Here is a 25,849-nt window from a genome sequence, read left to right on the forward strand (position 1 = left end):
AACCATATATTGTCAAACCGTAATTATCATTTAGAAATTTATAAGTTGTAATGCTTGCTATGTTGTCTCCACCTCTAGAGGGCTTGGAGACTTAAGGAGAATGGTGGAATTTACCTAGATTTATTCTTCACAAAAATCAAAAGGACAGAAAGAGGTGTTCCAACTCTATTGAGAGCTTCCATTTATACAAACATGTTGATGAACTCCTTGTGAGAAATTGTCTTGAAACAAACATTTTGAAGAGTAATCCTAGTCAGGATGATTTTTTCAGAAATCTTAGTCATGACATCAAAAGTATTTGTAGAATGTTTGTAAGTTATCTAAGTATTGACATAAAATCAGTTTCATATGGAGTTAAGGCAGCGAATTCATCAGATAAAGCATAGAGAATTCAGGCATCAGATTAACCACAATGTGATAATAAAACAGATCAACAACATTTACAGGCCTTTTGCAGTGCCACCAAATGATGTTCAATGAAACTAGATCAAAACCAGTGTTAACACGATCAGTATATAAATGAAGCATTTACACTTTAGTGATAAAGGAGGGAAAACGCAAGGCGTCAGATTCAGTTCAATTAATATGCGATCTTGCTCTACTTCTGAAAGACAACATCGAATAACACTAGAAAGGAAAATTTCAGCATAACCTGGCAAATTTCCACAAACTCCAGATCAACCTATTAGACTTACAATTGGAAAAGTATTCACGGATATTAAAGTAAATCAATTAGCATATTAGTTTATATACAGTCTATTTGTACAGCAAGCGTGGCTCTTTTGAGAAAAAAGAAAAAGAAAAGAAAGGGTTAAAAAAAATACAATCCCCGACTGATGAGAGATGCAAAGAATATTGGCAGCAGCCACCAGCAAAAGACGGCTTAGGCCCAGTCAAGAACCAGTGGCTAGGCTGAATGTTGATTTCTTCTGTGTTTGAAAAAAAGGGGGAAAAAGCAGAAGGAATTGCATACAAGTACACCAGAAGAGGAAAAATTGGAAGAAACGAGAAGGCACTACAGTAGCATATTCTACCCGCTGGAGGCATCTGACTCAAAACTTTGTTTCTGTATCACAGCAAATGTATACTCACAATAGTCGTTTCTTTAACCCCTTTCACAGGTCGTCCTCTTTCCGTTGGCTTGTTTCCTCAAATCCCTGTAATAAATGACAAAAGGTCACAAACCAGTTCTGAAGAACATCTTTTAGTTCAAAACTTCAGTGATAACTGAATATCAGAATTACAACACAAGTAAATGCTGATTATAGTGGTCCTAAGAAAGATATTATCAGTGTACTACCTGAGCTTGCTTCAAAAGTTCCTCCAGTTCAACTGTTATCTCTGAGAAGGAAGGGCGCATAGCAGGAATTGTATCCCAGCATCTCTGCATCAATTCTAGTAACTTTGGATCTGTATCCTCCGGCAGTTCTGGACGCATTCCCTAGTAAACAGAATTAATAAAAATGAGACATAGTTAAGCACATTCAGACATGTTCCATTTTGTTAGACCTTTTTCTGTGAATGACTAGAACCAAAGACATTCTTTCCATATCGGCATTTTAAAGGAGAAATAAAATTGGCATTATAGTAGGTAGAATGCATGAGTTTTGATACACATTGTCATCTCCTAATCAAATGTGGAAACTGATGTTTTAGATACCATCAACAGATCAAAGGACTCACAGCACATTTAATGTACATGGTAATTCAATAAGCAATTATTGAATGGTTGATGGTTCTGCTGAAATGTTTAAAGCTCAGATAACTGAGAACATATTTAATTGAGGAAGAGCACAAATGAAAGGTTGCAATTATAAGGGCAATAGTAAATGCCAAGAGGTTTAGGAACCAAGATGCCCTAGATTTTTTTCTTCAATGATTGTTCCAAATACTTACCTATGTCTTCACAATAATGATAGAAGTTACAATCAGAATTGGTTTTGTGCCTTTGTAGTTTAATAATTCCAGGTCCCAGTAAAATCACTTTCATGTAGCAGCAAGTAAATCCTAGTGACTACTAAAATCCAGGTTGTTCAAGCATGATGATATCGAACGAAGGCAATGGCAATGGCAATGGCAATGGCAATGGCAATGAAAATGAAAGGGAGAATTCTTTGTATCCCCAAGCTTCTCTGCCTTCTTCTGGAAGAGAGCTTGTGCATACACTCAAATTTAGAGCTCAAAAAGTGGATTTGGAATAGCAAAATTCCATAATTCTAACCAATACTCTGCTTCATTCTTCTTATAAAGACACTGCAACTCACTAGCAGAAAACATTGTCAACTGCTATCCACTCAATTGTAAATGGAAAAGGTTTTCTTTTTATATGATGCAAACACCTGTCTCACTCTATAGGCCGCTTGCAGGGGTGTCATAGTATTATATGGGATCTGCATTACACCAACACGAAGAGTTAATAGTCAAATAATATTACTGCTAAATCATGAGATGTTTTGAATATTTCATCATTATGTTAGACCTCAGCACAGCATAAGAGTACCTTGGCTGTTACAAGCTCCCAAAGTACAATAGCAAAACTGAATACATCGGCCTTATGATCATAAGGTTGATGATTTAGAACCTAAAAGGAAGTAGAAGAATAAGCACATTCACCAGAAGTTTGGCATGGAATAGCAAGAAGTCAGTCAAACTCAATGTTGAATAATGAAAAAGAAATGAAGGCAGAGTACCAATCTCATACTAATTTAAAATTTAACAAGAAATTGCGGCAGGTAAGATATATGTATATAGAGGTGCATTCAAAAGTGTCTTTATAAACAGCAGTTATAATGTCTAATGTCAACCGAGAAGGACTTCTCCAATATAAATGTTGCAAATCTGCAAGTTTTTTTTCCTATTTGCCTCTCTCTGCCTAGATAGAGTCAAGTACTTGAATCACTTGACCAACAAAAGGAAAGAAACACATGAAGTGCTTGACCCAAGAGAAAAGACAGACTAATGCTTTATGCTTAAGCAATCTCCAAAATATTGTCTTGCATGGTGCATCCATTTAAAAAATATAAGAGGTAATTCTGGTCATCATTTTTCACATATATTCTTTGAACTTTTTTTTTGGGTTTAGAGGTCCTATAATTTTTTTTTCTTCAAGGAGATATATGTGGATATTTTTCTTAATTTAATAGATGTATGTAGGTAATAGAAAAGTTCAGAAAATGTATATGAAAAACAATAATAGTTTAGAGGTTTTAAATGGAATTATCTCAAAATATAATGTCTATCACGTAGTTCTGATTAATGTAATGATTTCAATTAAATCCTATCCTTAACTGGAAAACAAAAAGCAATAGGAAAATGGTATTTGCTAGTTACATCCATCAAATAGAAACCAAATTAAGGTGGTTATCAAACAAGATTGAGAGCAACTTGTTGCACCTAAATAGTAATATCAGAACCTTACCAATGTCAAGAGGACATGGCACAGGAAAACACATTTGAGTTTGGATTTGCATATATATAAGTATATGCTCTTCAATGTTAGAGTCTCTATCAGTTAATCATATATACTTTTACCTCTTTCCTACTCCCCCTCTACTGTAAACATATAAAAGATCTATAGTATAGTTCTTGTAGTTACAGATTGTCATGCAAGAGGCAACAAGTGTTGGTCTTGGCTCAACATTGCATGTATCGCGGCATGTGTAATACCAAGCTGGTGTGTTGCTACTTGCTAGCAGCCTATAGCATATTGGATGGCCTCAATATGCCCAAAAACCAATCATTTATACTTTTTGAGGGACTTAGAGAAGGTTTTACAAACTAAATTGAAGCTTTGGCACTGGTGTAATGCAAGCAATTTCTCACAGAAAGTGGTAGATCTGCTTGGATCATAGACTAATTAGTTTCTAATTTTATGACTCACTCCAAAATATTTTGGTGCAAATACTTGGGGAAAACCAAAATTTTCTTTTGATTGCTAAAATCTGAATTATATATAGATCAACGATTAAAAGGCAAAGGATATCAAAAGGGATGAAAGACCCCAAAATCAGGTGTCTTTGAAGTAAGATATACTCAATACTGAATTACTTTGATCGATACGGGTGGGATGAGGGACTATCGAGTTACTCCCTAATATCAGTGTCATCATTGGCATACACATATTGACCCATCTTGACGTTCCGACTAGCAGGATAAAATGCTTGCACTTTCAATTTACACCAAATGGAAAATCTGTGGCATTTATCAATGTCCTGTTTTCTCTCTCTAGTAAAGTGCATAAAATAGTCCACTGGTTCTTACACTTTGAATTTTCCCTACTTCTTAAACCCAATTTTCACCAATCAAAAAATTGGTGCTATATGGCAACATCCAGTTGTGGATATTTGCAACTAAAGTCACTAAACTAACTGTAGGAATTAGAAATTATTCTATCTTATTCATGGTTTGTCATGTTGATTGGCATGACCCATGCAGGTTCAGCACTCAGCATGCTGCCAGCTAGGTAAAGATGGTACAAGGGGGTGCCATCAGCATCCCACTTTTATGCTCTTTAGTGATCCACTTAAGCAGATTGTCCTTTCCGGCAGGGTCAGCTAGGATTTCACTTCTCTTCAACGAGGACGGCCAACCATTCTCAGTTCAGGTGACAAGGAAATCTTTATATTATATGTTGGATATTTGATACGATTAGATCACGATAGTCGAGTCAGTTAGGTTGAGTCTAATTAGTTGATTTCACTTATTGATTTTAAGTTTAAAATAAAGCAGATCATCCACATATGTATGTACAGTAGGTCGAGTTAGATCCGACTTGCTATATCTCTATTCTTATGAATATAAGTGATCATTATTTATTTGAATTATGATAAAATTAGGAAATAATTATTTATTTAGGTTAATTTTGTTATCTCATTTTTTCCTTTAATTTTCTAGGAGTAGATCTAATCTAGAAACTCTAATTCTATCTTTAAACCCTAGCTACCATCTACTTCCACGAGTCACCAACTCATACAACCAATCTCCACTACCTCAGTGTCGTCCACTACCCGTCAACGATCGCCGCGATGTCGTTATTTTTATCTCTGTCCAGTTTCGACCTATCTCCACTGTTTCCTTCATAACTTTTCACCCCGGCCTCAAAATCACTTCACTTCAAAACCGTTAGATCTGAGACTGATGAGGCAAGTACCATAAAAATTTTAAATTTTTTCTACAAACAGATCGGTCCAAATATGGTCTGTAATAATATTGCTCATACAAATAAGAGTGCGACAGAGGAGTTTGCATGCATCAGTGTGAAAAGTATCAATGATTTTGAGTGTGTTAATGTGGGTGGGGGGAAAGGGGGGTGGATAAAAATTGAAAAGAACATGGATACTTTTCCTTGAAAAGAACGAGGATGAGTATAGATTTTGGGAAATATGAGGTATGCCTCAGCACAATATATCAATCCCGTTATGAAGAATATATACCTCAACTCAATATGCCCCATGTGCCAGCGGGACACTAATGTTGTGATGAAATTAATCTATAGTCAAGAGTCATTATGCTACATGGAAGAATGACATAAAGCTAATAAATAAAACGATCTTCATAGGACTATAGACCCTTATTAAATGAGTACAACATGAACTTACTTCTTTTATATAGATTACCTACAGTATCTATGATTGAAAATTTATTAGTAGTATAGTAAGAAGCAACACCTCAGGAGCCATCCATCTGTATGTTCCTGTTTCTGCTGTCATAACTCCTCCTTGATCTTGAAACCGAGCGACACCAAAGTCTGCCACTTTAACAACCTAAAATAGACAAGAAAAGCATAATGCATTTGTCATTTCAAATTTCAATAGGGGGTTGAAACAGAAGGTTCTCGAATAATGCTTTCTTGTATCATCTATCATACATAAAACTATAAGCTCTCAAGAACATGTTTACTGTTTTATCATATGATTGCTTGAAGTATGTGCTAGGATCTCTTTCAATATATCCAATCGCGGAGAAATTGCATGATTGTCTTGAATCCATCAATCCATTTTAAATTGTAGTTTCACAGTAACATTATCATCCTCTAAGCTTCTACTCAACAAAATGGTTGTGAGGAGATATCCTGGATAGTCCGCTAGGTAATAGTTGCCAAATGAGAAAGATTAACAATTTGACAAATGATCCCATCTTCCTCCCAAGGCACAAAAGTGAAAAGTCCCACCTCATATATGACTTTACTCTTTAGTGTCTAATCTTAATGCTCGATGAGCTTGCTCTAAATATTGGTCCCAGATGGTCTCCAAGTCCTGTACCGCAATTATAGATATCTCATGCTACTAAAAAATATCAAGTAAATTTACGCATACTATCATCATGTCAAGATTATATATTTTAGCGTATAGCAGAATTAATCATCCAAGATTCCAAATAGCAATGGACATACATGATCCTCATTCATCAGCAGGTTAGCGGTCTTTAAATCCCTATGGATAATGTTGTTTTGATGCAAATAGTCCATCCCTCTGCTGATATCAAGTGAAAATTTCAGCAAAAGAGGAAGCTCCAACCCATTATGTCTCCTGTGCAAGAAATTGTAGAGGCTTCCTCTAGCCATGTACTCTGCAAGAAATTCCAATAAGTTACCAAGTCAACAGCAGCAATTACTTCACCATAATAACCAGCCATGATCTGATAAAAGCACAGAAAAGCATAGGAAAGCAAAATTTATCATCACAGAAACTTTCCAGGTAATTATCTTGCATGAAAAAAAAAATTCCAACCATGGCTTGTTTCATTTTGGACAGAATCAGCGACAGAAATCTTCTAATACAGGGAAAATGAATTCCCCCCTTAAATAGAGAGAAAAAAGACGAAGAGAAGGAAAATGATGAGAATGAGTTGAGAAGCAATGAAGAAGCATATTATCAGAGCAACACCTTTCTTTCCTCTATGGAGAAACCATGTTAGCTTTCATATGGAAATGAAAATAATTATAATACAAAAAAATTAATTGCATCTACACCCCTTGAACAATACCTAATTTTCACGGGGACACCCCAAAACTTTTTAACGTTACAATGTCCCCCATAAATTTTAGGGCAAAGTGAAACGCCTAAAGCAGTGAAAGAATATCTAATGACAATTATATCCCTAATAAGTAAACGAGCTTATCCATTTAGTTAGCAAAATTAAATGAAATTAGAAAATTATAATTAGACCCCATTGTTCCTCCTCTCGAACCCACTCAAACCAAAACCCCCTTCACACCACCAGAGAAGGCCTATGCCCCAACATGCCGCCGAATTCTGCTAGGTGCCTCCCTGTGGCCTCGAGCCGCTGGTCCAGTCTGTCTTTCCCCATCTTCGGTTCAAGTTCTACCACTTCGACCCGAACCGGGTCTGAGACCTCATCTCTATCTCGATTCAATTGGTTGCCGTGCTTCTTCAATATGGGGGTGATGATGGTGACCATTCGGGTACATCCATTGGATCGAGCGGTGGATGGAGATCCAGAAAGCTGACCATATCTACTAGATAGGCTCACTGCCGCTGTTCCTGCTCGTGTTCCCCGGACATGTGGCACCTATCGAGCATAGGTGGAACTGACATGGCGAAGATGGCCTACGATGCTGCCGCCCTCCGATTCCGCGGCCACCGAGCTAAAACCAACTTCTCTATCTCCCCTTACTTTGTAGTTGCCCTATCACTCGACCTCAAGCTCCGCCACAGGGCGACAAAAGGATATGGCTGCTAGATCGGAGAAGTAGACGGCCGATCACCACCGCCAGCTGGGGATGGATCAGCCTATGAGGTTACCATCATGGCCAGTCCCGTTGGAGCCACACCATCCTCCTTAGCTGCTGCAGACGGAAGCTCCTCCTTAAGGCCGACAAAGGGATCCGCCGCGACTACCCCCTCGAGATCGGCACAACTGTCGATGCTGCTAATGGTGAGGCCAGGAAAGGAGATAGGGAATGTGGGGGAGAAGTTAGTGATAGTGAAGGGGAGGAAATAGTGATGGTGAGCAACGATTGAAGATGATAATAAAAAAATTAAAATGATATTAATATATATAAAGGGTCAAATAAAATTAAAGCTCCCTCCAATGAGGGCATCTAGGTTATTTTGGATTTATTATGTTTGATATCACTGCCACGTAAGCTAACTCACCCAATTTTTTTAACGGCACTTTAACAGAAGAGTGACATTAAAATTTTCTCAAAGTTTAGAGAAAAAGTTTAAGGGGTCCCTATGAAAATCAGGTATAGTTCAGGGGGTGTAGATGTAATTAATCTTAATGAATTGCAAGGTAAGTACTTTAATACTCATTGTCAAGTCCCATGCATCTTCCGATTCAATTTTATATTTAGAATGTATCATACTTTAATTAAAATAACATCCACTTTCACCACCAGACACAACATCCAAAAAAGATGAAAAGCTAACCATTATAATGATGACACAATTAGTCGAGGAGATTTTATCTTTTCTTAGTATATAAAGTCATGTTGCGGTTTGTGATTATGATACAGATTGGACTTGACTAACCTGACCCGAACTAGACCGTTTTTGTTTTTAAAAAATAGACTTCTGGCTGGGGCATTCGAATGCCTTCATAGCGTTCGCACTTATAAAAACACTGTTGGCCATTCAAACAGCTTTGCAAGGCCATTCAAACTCCTGACGGTGGGCCTTGTCAACCAGCCCGGTTTGAAGACGACGACGACGACGACGACGATGATGATGATGATGATGATGATGATGATGATGATGATGACGACGATCCCTAGATTGAGAGAGATGATGAGGATGCTCAAGGAGCCAAAAGAGGACATACGAGGAATCATCTATGGCCAAAGGAGAACCCACCTCCGATTATGGTTGGAGCAAGATTCGACCCCAACTGCGGTACCAACATCCGTGAGTGCACGATTCGGTTAGAGTTTCCTAAATTTCGAGGTGGAGATCCGGTTGATTGACTATATCGTACCAAACAATTCTTCGTCTTCCGAGGCACGGATAAGAACCAAAAGGTTCTCCTCACATCATTTCACCTCGAGGATGCAGCGTTATGGTGGTTTCGGTCAGCTACCACTCAAAGCTTGATCGAAACGTGGGCGGAGTTTCATCATTTGGTCTACAAACGGTTTGGATTGTCAGTCTATGAAGACTTCCATGTCATTTTGATGACAACGGTCCAGAAGACAACGGTGAGCTTATCAAGAGAAATTTGAGCAAGTGTCTAGTCGATGCACACCACCATGGTGAGATATTCAGCTTAAATCCACCTTTATTATCAGCTTGCGGGAGGACATTCAAACCGATTTTCGAGCATAACGACCTATAGATTTGAGGCAAGCCATAGAGGATACTCTACTCATAGAGAATAAATATTGAGCACTTAGAGGGCACTCAAGGCAACCATGGAGCAACAAGACACAACTAAAGCAGACGCATGCACCTGGCGGCTCGAGTTAACCGCCGCGGGCTCATATGGGTGCAGCGGGACAACAACCCCCACTTCGTACTTTCACTGATGTGAAGACAGCTCCTAGGTGGAGCAAAGGGTCAAAGGGTTGTGCTTCAAGTGCGACAAGAAGTTCACCTCGAGGCACCGCTACGTGCAACAAACCGATTCGGTGATATGCTTATCGATGGCGAGGCTGAGGAGGATGTATATGAGGACGAGGTCGATGTTGGTGATGAGCATGAGGATGACTCTAAAGAGACACATAAGCCAGGTATAGCTGATGATTTGGCTCATATCTTACTAGAGTTTTCGGTCCTCTTTGAGGAGCTGAAAGGATTACAACCAGCGCGTCAGGAGGACCACCGCATACAAATCATGACGGGCGCCAGACTAGCGAACGTGAGGCCTTACCACTACCCTCACGTTCAGAAGGAGATCTCTAGAGTGGTGACCGAGATGATGAACCAGGGGATCATATAGCCTAGTCGGAGTACATATTCATCATTTGTGCTGCTGGTGAGGAAAAATGATAGGAGTTGGCGATTCTGTGTGGACTACTGAACGTTGAACCCCATCACTATCAAGGATCGGTACCCCATTTCAGTCATTGAGGAGTTTTGGGCGAGTTGGCGAGCGCCTCCTTCAGCAAACTAGATTTAAGAGTCGGATACCACCAGATCCAAGTGCATCCCAATGACGTACACAAAACGACATTTCAAACTCATGGCGACCACTATGAGTTTTTAATTGTGTCGTATGCACCGACGACGTTTCAAGGCTTGATAAACGATATCTTACGTGCCTTGCTTCGTCGATATATGCTATGATATTCTTATCTATAGCAAATCTTGGGATGATCACTTGCAGCACTTGAGAGAGGTATTGAATTTGCTGAAGAAACTTGAGCTCAAGGTCAAGAAATCAAAGTGTTTATGGGGAGAGAAACAGGTGGAGTATTTGAAACATGTGATTTTAGTAAATGGCATGGCCGCTGACCTCAAGAAGCACTTCCATGATCTCTAGTAGCGGGCTACGAAAGGGTGTTGAGTACTTACAAGTGGCTTTCTTAAAGATATACCTAGATAGGAATGGAGGCGAATGTAAAGCGCTACGTCAAGGAGTGCCAAATCTGCCAACAAACGAAGACGGAGTCTCTCAAGCCAGCTGGACTACTCTATCCATTACCAATTCTGAAGCAGATCTAGTAGGCTGCTCGAGGTATGGGGGTGCTTAGTGGTTTTGGTGGTTGTCCACAAGTTGAGCAAATATGCTCACTTTCAACTCTGATAGGGACCACATTTTCATTAGTGATTTTTGGGCGGGGTTCTTCAAATTGCAAGGGACACGCTTGACACTCAGTTCGGCCTAGCATCCACAAACAAACGACCAAACCGAGGTAGTCAACTGATGCATTGAGCAGTACTTGAGATGCTTCGTGGTAGACCGACCGAGAGAGTGGTCGCAATATTTGCCTTCGGCAAAGTAGTCTTCTAATACCACCTACCACCACAACATTCAGATGACTCCATTTGAGGCAGTATATGATAGACAACCTCTGTGCTACATGCATATGATCGGTTGATAGTTGTAGAGAGGTCGGAGGCAAACTTAGAGCTGATGGATCGAAATAAGACATTGAGACGATTTGGTTTTTATGCAGGTACAACCATATCGCCAAGTGACCTTGCAGTTTGTGCAAAACTAAAAGTTGTCTTATCAGTTCTTCGGCCCATACAAGGTGTTGGAGCATATTAGACCCATAGCTTGTCGCTTAGAGCTACCTGAAGGGACACGAGTATATCCAGTTTCTATGTCTCAGTTCTGAAAGCTCGGATTAGACCCGATCTAGCCATAGGAACCGACTTTCCGCCTACTGAGGAGCATGAGATGGACAAGACAGTACAAGTCCTAGCAAGCAATCACGTTGACATGATAGGCGCTTGGGGACGGAGAGTCTGGTGGAGTGGCAAGGACGACCCACGGATGAGGCGACATAGGAGATGGAGGACTTAATGGACCATTTTTTCCACTTTGCACTTTGAGGACAAGGTGAGGAAAGCATGGTAGGTTGTTGCGGTTCGTGATTATGATACGGATTGGACATGACGAATCCTCCTCGAACTGGACCATTTTTGTTTTTGAAGAATAAGGATTCCTAGTTAGGCATTCGAATGCCAGGAAGGGCCATTCGAACGAGGCGTTCGACTGTCTATATAACGTTCGCAAATATAGAGGCACTGTTTTGCCTGTTCGAACGCCCAATGACTAAGATATTTTGAATTAGGGTTTACTTATTATTTTTCGACATATAGCTAGCCTCTAAATGTGTAGAATGGCAGTCATTTTGGGATTATTGGATATTTAGGTTTTGTTTTGCATCTAGACTTGGGCCAAACTTTTCCCTCCATCTTTCTCTCCCTCAGTACCCACTCGAGATTCCATCCACGACGGAGGTTACAACTCCGTCGCTTCTCTTTCCTCACTCCGCCAACCAATTCGACTTGGAGGCCCTCTTCTCCTCCCTCAACTTGCTCAAGGCACTATCCTATCTACCACAGTCATTTCCACTTCTATAACCTTTACCTTAACCATATCATCATTTTCCATGATCCACGTTCATCTTGCCACCCCTGACCCTTGATCAATATTCTCCCATATCTTTTGGTCTACCCATGCGATCAATGAAATTCCGGCTGGTTGGATTCATGACTTCCAGAGGAACAATATAGCGAAATTCCAGGTCATTTCAACGGTTATATCGATCCCTATTATCTTTTAAAGTTCCATATTCAGTTTTCTTCAAAGCTTCAACTCGGATCGCAATCATCTTCCTCGAAGGCGATTGTAACAGACATGTGGAGCCCATCAATCATCAATTAACTACTAGTCAAGTTGGATCTTATCGACCGATTACTAGTCATCAAGTTAGATTATTTTCACGATCAATTGATCCCTTGGAAGGCTTAGATAAATTGATGATGATGAAGATGAGACATTGCTTCCCTACTACAGAATTATTTCAGAGAGATTATTTTTACGGAGGAGAAAAACTTTACACATGCCATATCCAAGATCAAGGCCATGGGGCCAGACTAAGACAACCAAAAGGCAGAATTTATCAGAGGCTAGGAAAAAGGAAATGGACCATCACAAGCTCAATATGATTATAGCCAGATGAGAGACGGACTTAAGTCTATAAGTAGCAAGATTTCAGGAGAGGTGCGCCCATAGGATAATATGAGTTCATCATCATTACCATCATATCAATCATAACTACTAGTCACAACGTCTTTATTATACTGCATATCCACAATTTGCATATGTTAATGGTGCGCTTGTGCTGATGTCAGTACTAGTCGTTCCCGTGCATATTCAGTATCTAAATCATCTTATAAGATAATTGCAAAATTTCTATTTGTATGAAACTATATTAGACATTAAAACAAGCAATACTATCAGTTAATGAGTTTTAAAGATTATCAATAGGATTTAATACAATCTTCTCATGTTATTCTTGTGCCGATAAATGAAGAATTTGATCCTCCCCGCCATTCTATGTTCAACTAGATATTAGTTTTAATTATTGAACTATCATCAATTAATATTATGTGTTAAATGTTATTATGTGTTTAATTATATTATTGAGTATTTAATCAATAATATTAATTTTAATGAACGCAATTAATTATATTATGTGTTAAATAATATTTACATCTAACTATTGCTCTATCTTTAATAAAATAGGTCATTTACAAAAATAATCTAAAGATAAAGTATTGAAATATAGGTTTTAATATATATTTTTAAACTAAAAGTAAAAGATTGATATACCGAAGATCCAAAAATATCTCTAAATATCCTAATTTATTAAAAATATTATAAATATGTGTGCCACTGGCACACCGGAGCATGTTGTTCTGCATGCCCCGTGCCGACCAGCACATGCTATGCCGATAATGGCACGGCACCATCGTTGCACACAACTTTATAGGACTCCACTCAGAAAATAAAAGAGACAGTGACACACTTATAAAGTGTAAACACTAAATCTCAAACGATGCACAACACTTGTACAAAAAACATTATTATTATTATAAAAAAATAACAATACAGCTGCCAACGTGGCAAATCAATTTTAAGTCAAAACTGTCCTAAACTATTTTAATTCAAAGACATCAATTTTGCTCTGTTGTACACTGATGAAAGCTTCTTTTTTATTTTCCTTTCTTAGCATGAAATTCACTAATAGAAAAGTTACCTGTAACAATGAAAATTTCAGGTGGTTTTGTGCATGCACCAATGAATCGGATAATGTTACTATGGCGAACTTGTCTGAAAAAAAGGGACAGTAGAAATGGTAAGCACTATGAGTAATATAAACTGCATTGTTTGAGTTCTTGCAAGGAAGTAAATAAGCTAGGAAGAAAATAATGTTGTCTAGTGAATCAATAAACAGATCTCCTTGGGATCTATCAGATTAGAAATATGATAAGCTAGGTTGATTGTACCCAATGAAAAGTTAGTTACCTTAATATTCGTACTTCTTGAGCAAATTCTGCACTGAGGTTTTCACTTGGATGCTCAGGTCTGAGAAATTTAATGGCAACATCTTCACCAAGGTAAGTCCCACGGTACCTTTACACAAACATCAGATTGAGACTCAAAGTCAAAGTACAACATAAATCTAAAAATAGAGAATGGCAAGAATAGTCCATAGGGCAAGGTATATCTTAATTATTCACTCACAAATCTCCACAAGATCCAGAAGCAATCTGTTCTCCCATTTCCAATAATCTTTTGTCAATTTCCCACTCATCAACATTTGATTGCATTAGCATTTGCTCTGAGGCTGAAGGATGAGATAAGCCAGTCCACAATCCCTACATTTCTCTCAAGAGAGCATAACTTATCAGTACACAATCTATCAATTCGAACCACCTCATGTCATTGTGCCTCAGCTCTTAGCTTATGAGCATTGACAATAGGACAAAATACAGAAATCACAAGCATGTTAAAATTTACAGCATGTTACTATGTTAGAATCGCATCCAAAGGACTAGCAGTAGGTTTCAGGGTTAGAACTTATAAGCAAGAGGTCAAGACTTCATTCAAAGGACAGGCAAGTAGGTTTCAGCAGATACCAATGCTCTTTGGACTACCAACCAAAATTCAATCGTGTAAACAGTGGATCTAATACTTCATCTATCATTTTCCCTTATGAAGACCATGGCAGGCACTGATAGAATTAATTCCGAAAAACGAGATGTAGAAATGAGCAAAAGATAGTAATGCACATCGTGCCCAGATTTGACAGGTATAATTTGAGGGTTCTCGCATCCTAACAAAGGAATATGACCAAAGAAACTAGTCTAGAAGGACTAGGAGAACATGTCCAACAGCACTCTGAATGAGTCATTTACTTAAATGTTATGATCCGACCATAGGAGTCGAGTCGAGTCGAGTCGAGTCAAATCTAGTTGGTTATATTTATTTATTATCAATAATTTTGAATTAAAGTGGATAAATCCGTATGTGGATCTAATCCGCTATGACTCTACTCCTATAGATATGATTGGTCATGGTTCATTTGAGATTATTGAATGTTGTTAGCCATTTCTTGTATCGTTATTTACCTTTTAATCTTAGATGTTCATTTCCTTAGGAGTAAATCTAATTAGAAAATCCTATTCCACCTTCAAATCCTAGCCATCATTTTCCTCCACGAGCCATCCTACCCTAGGACCGACTTCCACTATCCCATAGCCATCCACCACCCTCCAACGACTGCTATAACATCAGATAACTCGTTCAACCCCGATCATAACCTTTCCTCACTCTTTTCGCCATAACTTCTTGCCTCGAACTCCAAATTCACTCAAACTAGAGCCCAAAAAACCCTAACACGTGACCCAAAGCTAATCAAGAGGCGATTGTAGCCATGGAGGACCAAGAACTTGTCTCCATTCCTATGGAGGTTTTCTTAGTGCCACCAATCACCGATGTTGACGAACCACCTTTGTGGGCGATGACGATACTCGAATTCATGGCAAAATCTACAAGAGCCGCCAAGGAGAACATCGAGAGGCTTGAAAAGGCGATCCAAGCCTTGACGGCAATCCTCCTGACCCAGCACCACCCATCTATGTTGCCATAGCGGAACTGACCCTCCCACAACCATTTTCTTCAACTCACGAGGGAGGGGAAAGGCCGGCTCAAATGACGACCAAAGCACCATCTCCAGGCCTTGGTGGAGTCCTTGCCACCTCTGTAGACCCAGACCGCCGCAGCCGCCAGCAACGATTCCCGACTTGTCTTCCTCAGCCGCGATGAAAGCTAGGCCTTGAAACCTTAGTTTTCCATTGGCGGCAATTCAAGCCCTCTCCCCCCGACGACCCAAGCCGCCAACCCTTGGTTTCCTCGCTGGGACCTCCACACCCAAGCCAACCAGACTGCAGACGCGGGAGATGGCCGGCGGACCACCCGCAACGACCCTCCCAGCTGCAACAAACCTAAGCATCGTGGCCTCAAGGTCGACATTCCAGCGACCACCGTTAGCCTCCACTAGCCGTCGGCGAGCGTCGGATGGCCGGAAGCGATGCCCTTCTTCACTGCAGCCTTTGTCGAGCCTTATCTTGCTAGAACGTCGCCTACTGTCCATCCCACCACCAGAACTCTACAAGCCACCCTACTCCACAACTGACCTCCACCATCCCACAGCTGTCCGCCACCATCCAATGACCGCTACAACGTCAGATAACCCATTTAGCCCCGATCTTAATCTTCCACTCAAATCAAAACCCAAAGAACTCTGACACGTGAGGCTACCACCTCATAAAAAAATTTCTAATTTTCTTACATATAAATCGTTCCAAATCTGGTCCGTAACTTTAAATTAGAACACTCCTCAAGAGGAAAGGGAGATAAACCTATTGTGGAAGGAGTAAATAATAAGAATGTGATATTCTTTGATTTGGTGCAAACCTTTGCAGTAAATAGAGATGAATGGAGGAAAAGGAATCCATTAAGCTTAGCTGAACTCAAACTTGTTCGTGAGAGTTGTCTATATGAATTGTTTTCTTCCAAATAAGTAGAAGGTCTGCACATGTCATAAACTGAGAAGAGAGCTACCTTACTTCTGGCAATTGATGCCTTCAACTTCACATGCAGACCATTAGTATCCTGCAGGTATCAAGTGAAAAGTCAGCAATACTTGGACATGCCAAAAGTACCTGTTATAAAGAAATAGAATCATGTCACCCCTTGACAATACAGAAAGGCTGAAATAGTGGCATTGTTGGTCGTCTTGACCAAATATATTTACTTGGACCATTCGTCTAAAATAAGTAAAAACCTAGCCCTCAAAAGTTGCTGGTACCAACAAAATAAATGATATTACTCACCACTGATCACACAAAACACATTCATGTGCGAACGTTAAAACTTAAAAATTTAATTTTTATAACTACATTCCCCCCACTTCCGTATTTGATTTCCTGTATCTGTAGCATAACAAAATTCGTTTTTAAATTTAAAAGCTACATCTTCTCAAACTTTATATTTCTGTCACATGTTACCAATCAATTTTAGTTAGGCATCATTTTCATTTCAATTTTGTCACTCAAGGCTTTCCCTCTGTTTCCTATGTCTGCACATGTTGAATTCATATTCAATACTTAAAGCTATATCTTCTTGAAGTTCAGAAGTTCTAAACAAGGCCTTGTGAACCAGAGGTAGCCACTATTCAAACAATAGCTACAGTTGCAACTATCTTCTTGTTATAGGTTATAGCTTAAACTATGGTCCTGACTATATTCAATGATGTAGCACGCAGCAGTAGAAATGAGATCACTTATATGGCATGGTATTTAGCTATATTGGTTTGATTTCCTTGGCCATACAACTTTTTTAAGTATGCAAACAAGAATTCAGATTCATTATGCTACCACTGTTTGTTAACATCATTATTATTCCAATAAAGAAAAACATAAATATCTATCCATGATATAACAGCTGCTCCAAACGTGCTTTTTCTGTATATCAATATTTCATGCAAATAACAGAAGAAATCTATAATAGACTAATAATATAAAGAGAAGATACCAATGGATGGCTACAATTGAATGGAGATAAGATGGAGGAATGAAGATCATTCTAGGTGCACTTTAGAATTTGTGATAGCTATAAATGAAAATTTGAATTGACAATTTGTTAGAAATGTTGTCATTTACACTTAGGTTCCTGCATAAATACAGGATATTAGATGACTAGTTCCTACATTGCATATGCTTTACTTTATTTAGTAAACCTGATTAGATGTTTGATGTCAGGTCAACTCTGTGACTTCAAAAGTTATAGCCACAATTTTCTTTAGTATGTGACAATTGGCAACAAAATTTTAACCAAAAGATTAAGAAAAGATTTCTCATTCATACCTCCAGGATTACAAAAGGCACTTCCTCTAGTATTACAAGGAGAATAATTTCTGTAAATTATGATATTAGAATCATCCTATTTCTACCTATCACTCTTACGAAATTTTTGACTTCATTTATAAAAGTTTGTTTGGTGTCAGGGTTAAATCCCTTGACCTCAAAAGTTCTTGCAATAGTATTTCCATTAATGAAGCAATTGGACAAAGAAAATGGAACAAAAAAATAAATTAAAACACCACGCGATCAAAAGATTTTGAATTCATAACCCTAGGATAAGGAAGGGTTCATCATCAATGTTTAAATGCCTCTAGAAACAAAAATAAGACAAATCAGGTGGTGCTTATGAAAGCAATATCATGCACATCAATAATTTAATTACCTCATTGTCCCATCCATCAACGACAAATATATCCAAAGAATAGCCATCTGTTGTTGAAAATACATGAGCTTCCCTGATGTTCAGTCCAATTTCTGATAGCAAAGTTGATAGCTAGGAGAATACATTAAAGTTAGAACACCAAATAACCAGTTCAAACTTCAAACACACTGAACGAATAAGAGTATGCAACTTAGAATTATAAGATCAAATATCATAAAGATATATAACAGTATAGGGAAAAGGAATACATAGAATAGAGTGCAATATTGTCAAAATCAGAATATTCAAGAAATAAATAATTACCACAACATCCACTTCATAGGAAATTCTGAATTGCCAATCAAATTAACGGATAGAAGAATAATGGAGCAAGATTATAACTCCCAGGGACCAAAAGAGTAGAATGAGATGGTTAGAGGTGTATAAGATCAAGAGCTTATCAAGGTCAACAATTTAGAGTGAACTATAAAATATAGAGCTTACAGTTAACAAAGAAATTGTAGTCATTTCCATCTGGACGTCTCATCACATGGCTATTAGTGTAAGCAATAGGAACCTGTCATAAGAAGAGGCTCATCTCCATCAGAACGTTTGAGACTATCTTCAGGAGAAGTTGATCTTGTCATTGTTGGGTCAAACTCTTGGAGATTTAGTAACAAGTTCAGATGAGAGTCCCAACTAATAATCACTTTAGGTTGATAAGTAGGAGGAATTGGAGTTCTTCTTATGAAGTCAAAAAATTAATGATTTACAACCGCTTTTATTAAAACTAATGGGAATAGAATGATACAAAGTCCCTTTGGCATGTACTAACTACATGCACTACAAAATGAAGAATAACCATATATTCATTGAGAAACATGTAGTATAATAACCTAATGAATAGACCTGAACATCAACAGGTATGCCATTTTTAAGAATACAAGAACATATATGTACATTAACAAGATCTGTGTAGGTCATTATGCTATTCCATGCTTCCATAATTTGGACAGAGGCTTTTGAGTGATTTTTCATAGCCAACTTTGCAGCCGACATTCGCTCACTCTTCTCTCTCCTTTGCCAGCACTGCCAGAGATGCCAACCTATGCTGCCGCACACTTAATTAAAATGGAAGCATAAAAAAAAGTTAAATACAATTACAAAGACTTCTATCTACCATCAGTCTAGTATGTAAAATTATGAAGAGGATCCAGACTCAAAACAACATGGGTCAGGATACTTCCAGAAAAGTTGTTGGTCAAAAGCTGGACCAACACGATAACAAGCAACTGCTTCCAATGTATATATGGCGATCAAATAAATTTCATATTCAATGACAAAATCAAAGGCCCTCCATTTTCTAAGTCATGTTTCTTAGGACTATTACTTGTAGAAATATTAGACATCAACATGAATGAAGATGCATACAATAGGTGGCCTACATAAAGAACTGCAATAATGTTTAAAAGCAACAAATACTTGCCCGTCTATCAAAGCATTAAACATGAAAAGAAATGAAGTAGAAATGTCTTATCAAGATTCTATGAATAAATGTACATAAAGAAGTATTATCCTACCAACCTGACTAAGGAGCTTTGGTTTGTCAATAGTTGAAAATATGATCTCATGAACCGGGATGTACGTCACATTACGCCTATGTTTGGACAGGAGGGAAAACAATTTCTCAATCAGTAGTTCAATAAGCCTTCCAAGCATGAGCAAAAGTCATTTAAAATAAATCCACTTTGTTTGACTTTTCTAATCATTTGTCTCCAAATAGCAACTTCTAGAAAGCCACATGCTGGAAAAATATGTTTGAATTTGTTATGCAGAACAGCAGATTGGTTGTTCTCTCAGGATGAGTAGAACTTCACAGAATTAGATATTTCTACTACAACCCGGGAAGACAATGCATTGATCAGTCCACAGTGTGAACAGGTCATAACTCATAACTAACTACAAACAATTGAATTCACGAGAGTTCATGCAAGAGTACAAAATAATAGCTTAGTAGATGGCCGGAATAAAACTTGAAATATTAGCAAGTCAACAATTTGTAACAGAGAGAACAGTTTATATAACAGCTCAGACAAACAGGTCTGGTCCAAATTGTATCAGATCAGAAAAAGCTGTTTCAATTGGAGTTGCAGCCCATAATATAATTGCTGTCGATGCAACTCAATTAGTCTACTGGAATCTATTTCTAAAGAATCATGGAGGAAAGACCTCTGCTCACATCAGCAGCAACCAGATTGCACAGGCATTGCATTTTCAAATTTCAAGGACTCAATGCCTTTTGACTCATTAAACTTTTAATTACTGTCATTAGAAACAAGGTACCATTATTTTGGTTCAAGATGCATAAGTTTATAATCAAACCAAATGTAGCAACCAAGACTGTAGAGATATAACATTTCTCACCCATTTCTCCTTTAGTATTATTTTTGTGGGCATTGCTAAAGGTCGGCACAGATCCATGACTTTGAAGTAGATTTCAATGACATTGAAGGTCCTTTGTATTTTGTAACTTGTTCCTCTTCATTTCTTTGGGTACTAAAAGAAAAATAGAAACATTTGTAACGAACGCTCATCCTCGGGTGAAGCCATTGTTGGGGTTGGCTCACCAAACCACATCCTAACCCCATGATTACTGCGAGTCCAAATCTGAAAGAGGAATTAGATTCCGACTCCCAAGCAAAAAGATAGGGTTACCGTGGATCTCCAAAGTTAAGAGGCAACTCAAGATTAAATGGTTAGATGGTCGAGTGCTTTTGGGTTTGAGATGAATTTGGAATGGAGACCGAATCTATCGGGATAGATCATGGAAAAGGGAACCCAATGAGGCATGGTGGTGATCGACCTAGAGTTATGATAAGGTGGTAAAGATGGTAATGGCAGAAATCGATGTAATTGGTTGAGAAATGACAGAGAAGAAGTAGGGTCGTTCCTTAAGGTCAAGAGGATGCGGCCAGACGAGGAATTAGGCAGCAGTGCTGGCCCAAGGTGATGGCTAGGGCTTCCACGGCTTAGAGGTAATTGAACGAGGAAGAAGACAATCTTGCGAAAATAATTCAATAATCCGAGATGACTAACTAGGTGCACACCATATCTATTTATAGGTGGCTCCCTGACTTGACTAGACTTCGCAACAGGATCAAACATGCTCGAGTCTTATTGCCTAACATAAGCAAAAAAATATTTAATTAAAACACTTAGACTTGGTCTCCTCGCCGTCAGACGTTTGAACGGCCTTGAGAGCGATGGAACGCCTAATCAATCTCTTGTCTCTCAGATAAATACATCCGAACAGCCTTGAGGGCGTTCGAACGCCTAATTAATCTTCTGGCTCTCGGGTAAATGCATTTGAATGTTCGAACACTTGATTAATCTTCTGACTCTCGGATAAATGCGTTCGAACAGCCTCAAGGCCGTTCGAATGCCCCATACGGAGACTTGCTCCTTTGACTAACTGGAACCATTTTTCTTCTACAAGCAACTATTGGCTAGACGTTACAATTTTCTATTCTTTTTTCCCAAGAATTTATCTCTTCTCCTCTTCCTCTCTCTCCCCACATATACTAGCTTTCCAGTATCTGAATATATTTTTATTCAACTTTGTCATTCAGATTCCCTCTTTTGCCATCTACCACTGTTGAATTCTTTGGTTTATTGATCTTTACTACTGAATGGAAGAGTAACTTTACTGATCTAGAAACAGTACAAGCTATCTTACCCATTAATTTTGAGCTCTTCTATTGATGCTTGAAAGTTTAAGAAAATTAGATCTAAAGAAATAGTTGATCCGATATTCTGGATGCCTCTCTGGTGCAGTCTTTCCAACAGAACTGCACTAATACACTTATTGGAAATATTGCAAAACTGAGAACTGATTGCAATAATCTACCATACAGTGATTGTTTTGGTTCAATGAAAATTAGGGAATGAAAATGACACCAAATGGTACTTAAAATTAAAATGTTAGTCAATTGATAGCATGTTTTATGGTTCCCATAGTAATGAAGTCCAAGAATAGAATACCTTGCTGAGAGCGCATCTGCTACCTCGGTCACATCTTCAATTTCCACGGACTTGTCTCTCACATCCAATTTTTTCTCTTCAAGCTTTGGGCAAGGTTCAAAGTCAATCCCACAATCCCGATTCTACTCAAATGAGTACTAAAGAAATAAGCAAGAACAAAGTATGTCATCCATGAACATGTTTAGAGTCTCTTGACTTGCATAAAGCAAAGTCTAACAGTAATTTGGTGTATTAGTGATATCTTAAATTTAAGTGGTCGCCCAAATAGGACATCCGAAGGGAAATGATATATGTTGTACCTGAAGGATGGGGGACGATAAATTAGATTTTCTTTTTTAACTTCATTTTGACAGTAAATTTTAGGATTGATGCAAATCCCTCACAAGACCATGCAGCACCATAACAGAGGACAGTTAATCAAGAATTTGTGTCAGCGATTGTCAGGGCCAAGTAGAAAGAAAAAGTAAATATCTGACACTTTGTCATCATGGGCAGGAAAATCTGCTTTGCGTATACTAATTGGTTAGAGAATCAGATGGGAAAAAAATGTTGACCTGACAACAAAGGAATAAAAGATAGCATTGTAGTGTACAATACAGTGATACACAATTATGTGTCACAAGATCTGCACCCGGCAACCACAAATATGGAAACCTACAACTTTAACCCAATATGAATTATTAATTAGTTCAACAGCAGCAATTGAGCTAATTATGTAGGTGCTGCGAAAGAGGAAAGCTTCATATATATGTAAGACGTATCTTCGTCTTAATGTCCCTTTGAGCTAATTGATGATCAAACTGTTCATATTATTCTACATATGCAAACTAAAACACGTGAATACCAAATCTGATGCCATTTAAAAAGCTACGAAATAAATAAAAGAGACTGTTTTTCCTATTGTAGAAATGCCGTTTGTTCAGTTCTCAAATTAGTCATAACTAAGATGTCTGCTGTTTCCAAAATTTTTGAATCTTGCATGTAATATAGGCACAAGATACAAACATGTAGGAAAGAACGATATAGACTACTGAACATTGATTCGACATAGAAATAATATAATATATATTATTATACCAACAACCAACAGTAAGCAGCGACATAAATCAGTAGTTGAACTGTACCCTCAAGAAATGGACGTGGAAGGCTGGACGCTTCTCAGGATCTCTGGCTTCTGTTAGAACCTTCTGGTGTATTAAAACAACTTCGGCTCTGTCAAAGTTCACATCTACCTGATAACTGCACAAGAAACAACCGAAAATTATTTTATCGTACCAACTAGAATTACGTGTACCACACTCTGGAACAAAAGAAAAGAAAAGTTGGAGCATGAAGGATAAAGGTCAGACAGAGCATGGCAAATTTTTTTCCATAGAAACACAGACATTTCCGAATTAGACACCTAAAAGTTGAACAAACAGAAGGCACAAGAAGCACGGGGTAAACCGAATTCATGACAAAAAATTGCCCCCCTCTGCCGACCTTGCACCATGACAAAAAATTCCAAAAGAAAAATCAATCAAGAAATATCAGAATAGTCAACTGGATAGTGATATCATAATGTAAAAAGGAAGAAGTGAAGAAGAAGAATGAAACAGTACTAACCGATTGTGTGATCATTCACAAAACAGAACGATCAAGATTCGAGAAATCCAAAACAGAGCATATACAAGAAACAAAAGGACAATTCTCCAACTCCAACCCAAAGAAATGGATAACAGAAACGTATACCAAGAAATACTAGTTTCATGCACAATCGAAGGCCAACTCCACCGTGTGACAATAAAACCGAGCAAACAGAAGATCGTGAAACCATCAAGGTTCAAAGAAATCCAATGAAGAACAGAGAGAATCCATAATCAAATGGATAATTCTCAAGCTACTATCAAACTTTCTCCCATTACAAGAACTCAAACCTAGTAGATTCGCTTCAAGAAAAATCAGAACCCGACACATAATCAAGAACGCAAGGCTTGCCGTCACCTCGGCGGCAACCGGGCGAAATGGGCGTCGAGATGCTCCTTGAAGTCGGGATCCGAGACGGCCTCCTCGTTCCCCACACCCAGGAGCCTCTCGAACACATCTCTCTTGATGTCGTTCGATCCCATCCCTCTCAGCGGCGAAGGGCTCTCCCCGACCCCTTCCTCGACGTCCTCGATCGCTTCTACAACTCCTCTTTCCATGTTCCGATCAATCTAACCGCATGAACTCCGAGAGCTAGGTTTCCTTCGAGCTGCAAGAAATGGCGGGCGGGCGCAAGAGAGAGAAGAGAGAAGAGAGAGGAATCTTTTAGCAGTGAGTGAGGAGGGTCTCCGTATCAGAGTCCCGAATATATAAGGACGGTAAATAAGCGGCACTGGCGGGGGCAGAATCGTCTTTCAAAAAGTATGCTCTTGGCATCGTGGAATGTCTCGGAGAGGGGAGGGAGAGCGGCACTGGAAATAAAATAAAATAATATAAAATAAAAGGAATGGAACTTTTCATATAAGACCCTAGTTACTACCTGCAGAGTGCAAACACTGGTCCCCCCGCCTTTTGCTCGTTTCACTGGAAATTTGCAAATCACTTTCTAAGTTTAAGGTTTTAAATGTAAACTTCCTAGGAAAGAGAACTGGATATGGTTTGAACAAAACCGGATTTGTCGGGCTGATCAGATAGTCCCCAGCGTCAGCGGGATGATGTGTATTAGCTCCAGGTGCTGCCACGTGTGTGCTTTTCATGGGTCCTTCGCTTCGGGTTGTACGGGTCTGGATTAGGAACACTCAGTGTGTATATTTGGATAGGTCTACGTTTTACTATTCGGTGATTTTATAATTTATAATTCCGTGACTAAATTATTAAAATACTTTCACTTTTACTTTTTTATAATTTATAAATTATAACTTGATATTTTTTTTGTTAATACTGCTTAGATAACCGAGGTTATTAAATAAAAATTATAAATAAAAAAAGTAGAGGATCGAATTATAAAAATTTTAAAAATAAATATAAATTACAGAATAGATAAAATATAGAGTGCGATTTATAAAATTCTCATCCGGATAAAAGAAGTGGACAGTGGATAATAGCAGAAGTATCAACAAATAATAATCTAATCTGACAATATTATTAACTAATTTAATCTGCTTGATTAGATCATCTGCCATGACATTTCTACGTAGTTCTTAAGAAACAGAAAAAAATACTTGACCACTTGGGACAGACATGCCAACAAACGATGCACAAGGTACCGATGTGAAAAGACCAAAATGCCCTTGAGAAAAATGAGAGGTGCGGGCCTTGGAATCCAATTAAAAAGAAAGGCAAGGATGATTCTTTTGACTTAGATTCTCCAACCAAATATCCCCTCTTTAAAAAGAGAAAATTGACTATTTTAATAATAATATTTTTTAGATATTAAATAAGCAGGAGACTTTTGGACTAAACTAGCCTTATTCTAATTTATTTTTACCGAAGTAGAGCACCCCCTCAACCTTATTATCAAATGGGGTCTAATTTATTATAGCCATAATAAAAATGCTGAACTAATCAGTATTTTATCTCTAAGTAAAAATGTTGATTAGCTAAGTAAAAATGATTAGTATTTTTAAAATATTAGTGC

General features: G+C 38.3%; 1 protein-coding gene across 3 annotated transcripts; it reads right to left on the reverse strand.

Moving 5' to 3' along the window:
* Positions 1-697: 697 nt before the first annotated feature.
* Positions 698-24,634, reverse strand: LOC140795544 (serine/threonine-protein kinase STY8-like). 3 transcript variants are annotated; one of them, XM_073148179.1, is made up of 15 exons: positions 24,232-24,634; positions 23,373-23,487; positions 22,249-22,331; positions 19,792-19,864; positions 18,229-18,339; positions 16,546-16,596; positions 14,164-14,297; positions 13,945-14,052; positions 13,676-13,749; positions 6,392-6,567; positions 5,667-5,762; positions 2,501-2,581; positions 2,340-2,390; positions 1,301-1,441; positions 698-1,157 (listed from the first exon to the last, which is right to left on the reverse strand). In XM_073148179.1, the coding sequence occupies exons 1-15, from the start codon at positions 24,429-24,431 to the stop codon at positions 1,116-1,118; spliced, it is 1,536 nt and encodes a 511-aa protein (XP_073004280.1). In that variant the 5' UTR covers positions 24,432-24,634; the 3' UTR covers positions 698-1,115. The 3 variants fall into 3 exon arrangements, with proteins under 3 accessions (XP_073004280.1, XP_073004281.1, XP_073004282.1); XM_073148181.1 differs by lacking the exon at positions 698-1,157 and having other exon boundaries at positions 1,322-1,441; positions 2,265-2,390; XM_073148180.1 differs by lacking the exons at positions 2,340-2,390; positions 2,501-2,581.
* Positions 24,635-25,849: the final 1,215 nt, after the last annotated feature.

Source organism: Typha latifolia, chromosome 9 (genome assembly GCF_019914945.1).
Source record: "Typha latifolia isolate L0001 chromosome 9, TyphaL0001v2, whole genome shotgun sequence".
NCBI classification, from domain to species: domain Eukaryota; kingdom Viridiplantae; phylum Streptophyta; class Magnoliopsida; order Poales; family Typhaceae; genus Typha; species Typha latifolia.

Bases quoted from the DNA above. Each gene is read 5' to 3' on its own strand.
- LOC140795544 (XM_073148179.1), bottom strand. From the start codon at position 24,431: ATGGAAAGAGGAGTTGTAGAAGCGATCGAGGACGTCGAGGAAGGGGTC. The intron at 19,865-22,248 runs GTATTCTATTCT...GTCCAAACATAG, and splicing joins GCAGATGCGCTCTCAGCAAG to GCGTAATGTGACGTACATCC. The intron at 14,053-14,163 runs GTGAGTGAATAA...GTTTGTGTAAAG, and splicing joins TCTGGATCTTGTGGAGATTT to GTACCGTGGGACTTACCTTG.